General features: G+C 26.8%; 1 protein-coding gene across 2 annotated transcripts; it reads right to left on the bottom strand.

Annotated features, from left to right (window-relative positions):
* Window positions 1-6,182: 6,182 nt before the first annotated feature.
* LOC109808714 (RING/FYVE/PHD-type zinc finger family protein) lies at window positions 6,183-10,427 on the bottom strand. 2 transcript variants are annotated; one of them, XM_020371827.3, is made up of 5 exons: window positions 10,306-10,427; window positions 9,110-10,027; window positions 8,666-8,866; window positions 7,983-8,178; window positions 6,183-6,492 (listed from the first exon to the last, which is right to left on the bottom strand). In XM_020371827.3, exons 2-5 carry the CDS (start codon window positions 9,980-9,982, stop codon window positions 6,308-6,310), a joined length of 1,455 nt encoding a protein of 484 aa, XP_020227416.1. In that variant the 5' UTR covers window positions 9,983-10,027; window positions 10,306-10,427; the 3' UTR covers window positions 6,183-6,307. The 2 variants fall into 2 exon arrangements, with proteins under 2 accessions (XP_020227416.1, XP_082931927.1); XM_083075801.1 differs by lacking the exon at window positions 10,306-10,427 and adding an exon at window positions 10,259-10,282.
* Between the last annotated feature and the right edge of the window lie 216 nt (window positions 10,428-10,643).

Raw genomic sequence — 10,643 nt, 5'->3', positions numbered from 1 at the left:
AATTATACTGTTCTATAAAGTTTACAAGATTTTTCTTAAAAAAAATCTTTCCGATAATAAAATTGTGCAAATTTAATTTAAAACATCAAATATTTGCTAGTAAGATAAAAGTAAACATATTTTAATTAGAATTAAACATTTTCTTGTCATATAAATACATAAAATATATATATATATATATATATATATATATTTAGTCCTTATTCTAAAAATGACTATTTTTACTGTCAAAATTTATCTTCATTATTAGTTTCATTAATTCAATAGTGATGTTTAGTAAATATCACTATTTTGGACCTTTAAATTTGTATATATGTGAGTGTCTGATGATTAATGTTATTGTTAAATTTGATTAAAAATCTTGAGAAAATAAAATTTGACACTTTTTTAAAAAGAAAAAATTAAAAGTCAACATTTTTAAAAATTAAAAATTAAAAATGAACTTTAATATATTTATGGGGTGAAACATATGCTTAACACTTTAATTTATTATAAGTTATGAGTTTATTTTTTATCTATTGCCAACTTAAATATTTATATCATCAATTAAAAAATTATCTTAAATATGATTTTAAAATAAATTTAAAAAAAAAATATTTGATTTACTATGATATGGTCATGTGAGAGAATGTGAAAGATATGTTATTTAAAGATAAATAAGTAAATTTGCAAAAATTAAATGTTGAAGTTAGTTGCCACGAAACAAAAGGAATTCATTCATTGGATTTGTAAGTGTTAACATGGTGTGTAGTGGTATAAGTATTGCATTTGCAGTGTTCCATGATTTTGAAAATGATAGAGAATTTTAATTTATATAATCAGATAACACATTTATTATATATGTAACTTCACACATTTTGAGACATGTTTTCAATGATTAGGTGTGTTTCAAAATAAAAACAGATTGAACTTGTGAATTATGGGGCAACTGCCCCACAACTTTTTTATTTGTTTTAATATATATATATATATATAGTTTTTTTCTTCCGTAAATTTTTTTTATGCTTTCTTAACGTTTTTTATGTAAAATTTATATAAAGAATTGCGTTTGTTTTCAGTTTTTAAAAATAGAAAAACAATTTAAAAAATTGTATCATGTATTTCACATTTTTACTGCTTTATTTTTAAGTAACTCGTTTTTTTAATACTTTTTAATGTCAGTTTTCTTTATTGTCTGGTATTTATATTTGAAGGATCATCATATATTTAAAATTTTATTATATTAAAATTCAAATGTAGAGTGTGTACAATTGTACATTTTGTTTCCCTTTTCTTTCCATTATTTCAAATGGATTTTAACATGAGAAATTAAATAAGATGAATGATCAAATAAATTTTAATTATTTATATATAATAAAATCATTATTAAAAATGGAAAAAAAATCATTAATTTTTTTTAGAATATAAAAAATTGTAATGAATAATGATTATATATATTTAAAATAAATAGTATATCAAAATTTTGTATTATAAAATTTTCTTTTATAAATTTAAAATATCTCAATTCGTGAGTGTGATTTATGCTATTATACAATCTTTGTATACCCTAAGAAGTTCCTAACGAGTATGGTTTAATAGGTTATTTTACGGATGTGTAATCTTTCTCTTTAACTTGGAGGATAGATAAATTTAAAATATTTTAGAAATTAGGGTAAGTCGAATTTGAGAATCACAATATCTAAAATATGTCTTATTTAAAAACACCACTTCTATTTAAAAACACCACTTCTTATTTAAAATCACAATCTCCTAGTGGGTCAAACTTTTATCGGATATTGCGTTTCTTTCAACTTTGTGGCCAAATCCATAACTCAAGATAACTTTCAAGGGTCGATCAAAGTCCAGCAGGATTAGAATAGAGATGAACATTATAGAACAACACAATCATGTAAAAAATTATTTCTATTGTCACACCTTTGGTCACACTAAGAAGACATATCTAAATATTGGTCATGAATTCAGTTTCTGCCACCATTGATCTTTATTGTTGTAATGAATTTTAATAAATTTATTTAGTTATATTTATAATGTTAATATTCAATAAATTTAATCACTTGATGGTAGTCTATGAGTTTTGGTATTTGATAAGTGAAAATCAAATTAAAAAAAATTTATTTATAGGCCAGAACGGTCCGTTCTGGTTCCACTTTTTATGTGCTAATTTTGATTTTGAAATGACCCGTTCTGATCCATTTTCCATGTGTTATTTTTTAATCCGGAACGGTCCGTTCTGATTTCAGAACGACCCATTCTGAATGTGAACAGTAAATGGTGCTAGTTGGGAAAATAAATTTGCACAGTTGTTATTTAGATAAAAAAAATTAAATAGTATTATTTGTGGAAAAAATTCGCAATTTTATACATCACATTACATATTTATTTTTTATCATGAATATTAATATATTCATATTAATAATGGATATTATTAATGAAGTTGTGTATTATATTATTAATTAAATGAATTTTTTTAATACATACAAATTTTGGACTAAACCCTAAACTAATTTCTTTCTTTTTATTATTATTTTTCTACTTCAACGACATTAGTTTCCTAATCTTTCATCTTTTATATATATATATATATATATATATATATATATATATATATATATATATATATATATATATATATATATATATATATATATATATATATATATATATGATCTCTCAAACTTTATGTAATCACTCATTATTTTTTTATTTTTGATTTTTAAATAAAAAATAAAAAATGTCTCTTTTTTCTTAGTATTATTAATATGTTTTCGAACTCGTGTTTATTTATATGTTTATATACTTTAAATCATTTTTAATTTATATGTAATGATACACAATGTACGATTAATTATGAATATTACTAATGAATATCAATTATAATTTAAATGTTTTAAATTATAAAACAAAAATTTTAAATAATTTAATTCATTATTAAACACAAGTTAAAAAAAATGAAAAACACTTGCGAGAAAAAAAAAAAACTCAATCCGATAATAATTATTCATTATTTTTTTATTTTTTATTATCAAATAAAAAGACACAAAATGCCTCTTTCTCTACAGTATTATTAATAAATATCAATATATTTAGAACTCATGTTTCATTATATGTTTATATACTTTAAATTATTTTTAATTTATGTGTAATAATACACAGTGTACTATTAATGATGAATATTAATTATAATATAAAAGTTTTGAAGTATAAAAGTTAGATGTTAAATAATTTAATTTGTTATCAAACAAAAATTAAAAAATAAAAAACACTTGTGACAAATAAAAAAACCCATTTCAATTACTATTATAAAAGCAAAATATTAATTAATTTAATATTTACTAGAATTGCGATTAAAAACATAACTTCAAATTTTATTTTAAAAAAATTACAAACCATATATGTAAGAAACACGACTTCTAATTTTAACTTGAAAAAATAAAAACTCAGAAAGTCGTGTTTATAAATACAACTTGTATTTTAAGAGTCTTCTCTCCCAAACTTGACTTATCCATTTTCAGAAATATTTTATAATTTGTCTATTTTAGGAATTTTGAAAAAAAAAATACACATGTTAGTAAAAAAAAGTCGATTTAATAAGAATAATGTTTTATTTTAAACAAATTATATATATATATATATATATATATATATATATATATATATCAATTTGTAATCAGACAAAAATGTAAAAAAAAAAGTATTTACATTATTAACACATTCTAATTTCTAATTAAATTCTAAAATCATTTTAAAATAATTTTTTTCATGTCAAATTTCAACATACTGAAATGTACATGTAATAACTTGTCAAACCAATTCAAAATCAGTAAAAATTGGTTAAAAAAAATACAAAAAATTGGCTTGAATTATTGTTTTATTTTTAAATTAATTCTGAAAATTTTAAAATAATAGAACACATATTTAATAAAAATTACAAATAATTGCGTACTAATTATTTTGTTAATTACTATAAAAAAATTCTTATAAAACATGTAATTTAGTCATTTATATTAATTTATAATTTGTATATATTAACTTCTCGTGATTTTATATTATATTAATTTATCATTTTCTTTTTTATTTTATATGTAATTTATTATTATTATTATTAAATATTAATTTTTTAACTTAAATCTAAGTATCATATATATTGAATTTGAATTTCTGTTTCTTATTTTGAATATTAAGAACTTATAAAGTGATATTTTATTTTAATTTGTACTGATATAAAATTGTGGATCATATTTATTTAATCTTATTTTATGTATTTTTTAATTATTTGTATTAATTTATTACCTTTGTATACAATGGTGATAACAAGACTAGATATATAAAATATTATATAAAATAGACGTAATTACAATAACACCCTCCGAGGTTTACTGTAATTACACATGCATTTCATGAGGTTTATTTTTTGTTAAAGGTCTGCACATGTATCTCCTATGTTTTTCAAACACAGTACTCATACAAAAATCATTAACGAAACTCAGTCAAAATAATTAATGAAACTTAATTATAAAATGAAATGTGTACGAACATTTGAACAATGTGTATATGGCTTGCTCCCAGTTATTTTGGTGGTGTCAAGGTTTTAAATGAAAGAGAAAAGAGAAATTTTATTATTAAATTTTTCATTACAAACCACCTGATAACCATGTGACTGAAAAAATAAATAAAATTATTAGTGTCTTTCTACAAAATACTACACCAACATATTGAATTAATTGATTACTATTATTTTATTAATCAATTTTTATATATTAAATATAATTTTTTATCTTATATAAAAGTACTTTTAAGAGTTTTTATTCGACGATAATTTTTATTTTTTTTACTTTTTATTTAACTTGATTTTTATTCATCATAGTTATTTATAAAAAAAACTTTAGTATTTTAAAATATATTATTAATAAATAAAAATAATATTATATTATAATATAAATTGTTTATCATAAATTAAAATATAATTTATATTTTAAAAATATTTATTTATAAATATTAAATATAATTTAGATATTTAAATATTATATTTATTTACATATATAATTAAATTTTATATATTAAACATGAACAATTATCTTGTACGATAATATATTAAAGGATATTTCTTAATAAAAAGATTTGTAGAAATTTTTTTGAATTTTCTATCTAATTTGATTTTTATTTGTCATAGTTATTTATGAATTAAATATTATAAAAATAATTCATTTGTTACGATATAAATTATTTATTACAAATTTAAAATATAATTTATATATTTACAAATATTTGTTACATTAATTTTAAATACAATTTATATATTTAAATATAATATTTATTTATAAATAATTTATTTTAAATTTAAATTATATTATATGTAATAAATATAAATATACATATACATTTTACAGCCTAAAATAATAATATTAGTTCAACTTCAATTCAGTTTAAATCATTAAATCTTCAAAAAGTGCCTAAATCAATTCAATCATCAGGTTGACTTTAAAATATTGAAACAAATTATTAGTGTTTGTCTAATTTAAATTTAGTATAATTAATTAAAAAATAAACATAATTAAGATATATATTTAAAATGATCTTCACTACAAAATTTACACCATAATACTCCTTTTAATAATTACTTTTAATTTATAACAAATTATTTTAATCTTTTTTTATTTTCTGTAACTCCCTAAAACCACTTTCTCTAACATAACTATTTTCTTTTCTTATTTTATTGTATTCTGAAATTACTCACAAGTAACCGTGTAATATTATTATTTATTCTAAAACTATTTAAAAATAATTGTTCATATTTTTTAAATATTAATACAGTACAGGCATGCTAGTTTATATTAAAATACCTGTCACAATGAGTAAAATTAACTCAAAATACTAACAATAAACACCTATTAAGTTTGAACTTGAGAATTAACAAAACTTTTAATGACTGCTTGGTTCAAAATACTATTGTTATTATTTTTCCCTTTGGTAATATATGATTTCTTTTTCACTCTTTTTAAATATTACCAACTTGTAAATGCAATTTCAGAAAAATCCAACGGCAAGAAAAAAGAATTCAGAAAACGAATATAACTTATTCCATTGATTTTCTATGTACAATTAGTCTAACATATTCACATTAATATAAATTTATTTGTGTTTAGGACATATGAACCAATATAGAAGAGTTTGAAAAAACAACGTGAATCAAATTTCAGAAATCCATACAAGAATTGAACTGTATATACAACTGGGAGTATTGAACTGTATATACAACTGGGAGTATTTATCACAGAAAGAAAGGTGTAATTCTAGAACTGGAACCAGCTTAGAAACGTAAACAGGAATATAGTTCTTGAAGGCAGGCATACAAGGGTTGAGCAGCCTTTGGCCTGTCCACCATCCCCACGAGAATGTCCGATGTGGTGAGGTACGGATCACCATAGAAGCGCAAATTGGCATCCATCCTGGTTGCAACTATATTTCCTTCCAAAGATACTCCCACAAATGCACCTACAGTTTGGCAACATTCCATGTTCTTAGATATACTTGCAAACATCATCTACCACAAACATTAATCATGGAAACAAAATAAGAAACATTATAAAAATTAAAAGCAATGTAGGTAGTAGGCACAAACACACAACAATAATAAATCATGTGCCAAGGCAATTGTGAGTCTATGATGCCCGGACACAGCATGGGAGTGCCGGACACAGAGTCTGGCATTATTCCGGAGCGGACACGCCATAGATGTAGCAACCGATTGCATTCATACAAATCAGACACATCTTAGTTGCAGTCACCAACAAAACGGACACACCTAATCATGGACACCCACAAAACAGACACACCCGGTCGTGGACACGCAAACACAACCCAAAACGCAGCCCAACTCTAATGCACGGATTCAAGATTTTTGTTTTTTTAAAACAGAAACAAGGGAGGTTTCAAGGCTTTTTAAAAAAAATATTGATAAAAACATAAATAAGGTATGTTTTTCAATGATAATGACCAAGAATGAAAATTTCCCATAATATTTCTCTTTTGTGATTCTTAATTATGATGGTTTTTGTTAACTTTTTTTTGTTGTGAATTATGATGTCTCTTAGTAATTTGTTTTTGACTCAGGAAGCTATTGTTATATCAATATATAATTTTTTTTGTCATGTTACTCATATTTCATATTATATATACGACATGTTCACATGTCCTATAGTTTTTTATTTTATCGTATCTCCGTGTCTGTATCAGTGTCCAAATCCATGCTACATAGATTGTGACAATGAACTATGATAAGCACACAAGCACTTGGAAAACCCTCCCAGAGAGCTGACATCCCAACAGCTATAATCCACAACGTTTCACTCAACCTTTCAAGTCATCTCCTTCATTACCATAATCCATAGGTAACTCTTTCCAAGCCATTGGCAACCAGCTCTTATACCAATTGATAAGCACCCAAGCTCTTGGGGTACACTACCTTAAAAGCTAGCCGTCAAAGGGGGAGGAGAACCAAGCTACAATATTCTTTAGGGTGCATGAGGCTCTCACTAAGTGGGTCTGGGGAATGTAGATGTATGCAGTCTTACCCTCACAAGTGGAGAAAATATTTTAGATTTGAACGCATGACCTCTACTCTAGATCACAAGGTGGCAACAACCTCACTGTCATGCCAAGGCCTGCCTTTAGAAAGACAAAATTCTTTATTATTGGAAAATAAGAGTAGGTTTCACTAGACAAAGAGTATGTTGTTGGCAGTTATCTACCACACATTATTCTAGTTTCCTTAAAACTTAATATCCAGGTTTGTGTATTAATACCATGACCTTGGCAACATCTTCGATCAGATATTGAAACTATTCAATTAGAAAACCACAATTTAGATGCTAACAAGACAACTAATGGTCATATGCCCATGAACTTGAATGAAATTAAAAAATGTCCTTGCCATTACATTAAAAATATCCAGCCATATGCAAAACAAAAATCACCATAATTACCTTTACTGCAACTGTAAGTGTAACACATGCCAGAGCCTCTGTCACCAGCACGAATATCTGCCTCAAGAACTCTCCCAACAGGCCCTGCAGCAGCACTACAACCAGCACCAAGAGAAAAATGCATGCGACTGCAGAATGTCTTCACAGCTTTCATATCACGGAGAACAACTATAAAGTCCATAAGTTCACCACCAATCTAGGAATATAGGATGACCACATACAAATCCATAAGTCAAAAAAGAATTCATACCAAATCAACACACTCGTATATGACCAGAGAGATTCTTTATATTCTCTATTGATTTCCTTTCCATTATATGGATAATGTTTAATTAATTGATAGCTTAGAAATGGTTACCACTAATCCAAGACTAAAACAACGACAAAACATTTTCCCACTAGATGAGGTTGGCTATATACTGATCCAAGAATGTTTCATATAAGTGAGTTGCAGAAAGAATATTCATGTCAATCACAATCAAAGAATGAAGAAAATTCTGAACAAAAATTTCAAAATGGCTCCATCTCCATATGATATATATTCTTTTTACATTTTTTCTATCAAAACATATCAGTGAACATCATACTGACAACTCTACAAAATAACTAAACCCACATATATATCAACAACCATCATACCAGCAATGCTACAAATAAACTAAACGCACACATATTTTCCTTACCTGAGCACCCCAACCCAAACCCAGGGAGAATATAGCAGATGGTGCTGACCATGATCCATCTGATCTTCGAGCAACAACCAAGCCAGTACCTAGTTTGTAAGAGACCAGTGCACCAGCTTTAGCAACTGTTAAAATTGCTAAGCCCTTGGCACTTTTAAGAACAGTTAAAGGAATGGACTTCTCAGGATTGGAGCTGGCAACCTGCCAACGAGAAAAGTATTTCACATAATATAAACAGTAAAGGCTCATATCCTGAAAAAGTCTGCCTACCTAGATACTTCATGGATATATTGGTAAAAGTGTCATTTCAGAAATTTTAATCCAAAACAATACTAATGATAATTAGAGATTAAATTTTACCATTGGAAAAACAGCATAAGTCATTTGCTTAATGAAAACTTATTTGATAAAAACCGTGAAACTGCAAAATCAAATGGAACTAACCTGGCAGTAGTTTCTCAATGTATTAGATGCTTTATAAATCTCATGCTCCATAGATAAACCAATAGGAAGATTAATCCATCCTCTAGCACAAGTCCAATCCATGACATCATGCTTAGCCACCTGCGCAGCATTGCTTATGGTGTTGATAAGAACACCCTGCAAAGGATCAAGCTGGTCATAGCAGGCATCACAAACCCTTTGGGGATTCCTTTCCCTGAACCCAACAGGCAATAAACACCTCCCATTTGTACATGTTCGACAGAAAATCCCTCCACAAAACCGGCAATGATGTCTACCACGAGTAAGTGCAGTAAATGGAGCTCTGCACTGCATACAAACAGTGGTAGAACTATCAGGGAGCCACTCAGGGGGTTTAGCTTCCAAGACCTCTTTGTAGGAACTATAATCAGCCCCATTTGGCAGACAAAGAGGTGGCGCACTCGGTGTGTACACAGAAGAGTCAAGGAAAACATCACCATTCTTTCCAGAGTCTAGAAATGACGCATTTGAACTAGGGAGCTGCTGGTTTGCAGTACTCCTTGGTGACTTGTTCCGTCCAGTCAAAATTGCAAATATCCCAGAAAGCACATTCTTCAAGTTCACCTCTGGGTGCATGTTAGAGGGTACAATACCACGAACATCATCACTTGATTCATAACATCCATCAAACAAATCATCATCCTCAGAGGAGAACTGATACAACATCTCTTTGTTAGAGAATGTTGGGCCTACTTGGGCACACTTGGTGCCAGCCTTAGGCTCAGACCACACAGATTTACCGTGATGATTCATAGCATCAAAGCCAAAATGGGTGTTTTCCTTTTCTAGCTTAGATAGCGAAGAATATGTAACTCTACCATCAGAAGCTGCCATTCACCAACCAAACTACACTGCATGTACTTATAGAACGATCCAAAACTGCCACAAAAAGTTCCAGCGTTACAAACTTTATTGAAAGGGCACAGGAGAAAAGATAGCGAATCAGTAAAAAAACTTGAAGGGCAAAAATAAAATTGAACAGGACAACAAGGGTTTAGGAAAAGCTTGAATTAAGCATCAAATTGATGAAAGAAAAAAAAAAACACAAATAATATAGCAGAATTCAGCAAGAGGACGTGAAACTAGGGTTTTGATGCATACATAGGTTACCTAAAAGGGATCAGGGAGAATTACACAATAATAATTATTATAATTACCCTGAATTGGAAAACTTAATTGAATAGGAGCGAATTGGGGGAATCGATGAAATTGAAATGGGGAAGACAGAAAGGGCCAAAAGAAGAGAAGAGTTATGGAAGATAACTTGAACTTACTTGAGAAAGGAGCTATTTATTATTTTATTTGATTAGTGTATATTGAACGACGTCGTTGAGAAGGAAAGCATGTACTTTCGTCTGCCGCAAAGTGTATTACCCTATTAGACACTCTGTATAAAGCCTACAAAACTCTACACTTCCTAATTTAATGCCTTTGTGATTAAAAAATAAAAAAGAGTAAAAAAAAATTAAAACGTTATGTTTGTTGCAACAAGAAA

The sequence above is a fragment of the Cajanus cajan genome, chromosome 5, assembly GCF_000230855.2.
Source record: "Cajanus cajan strain Asha chromosome 5, NIPB_CcT2T_4, whole genome shotgun sequence".
NCBI lineage: Eukaryota > Viridiplantae > Streptophyta > Magnoliopsida > Fabales > Fabaceae > Cajanus > Cajanus cajan.
This window is presented reverse-complemented; position numbering and strand designations above follow the sequence as displayed.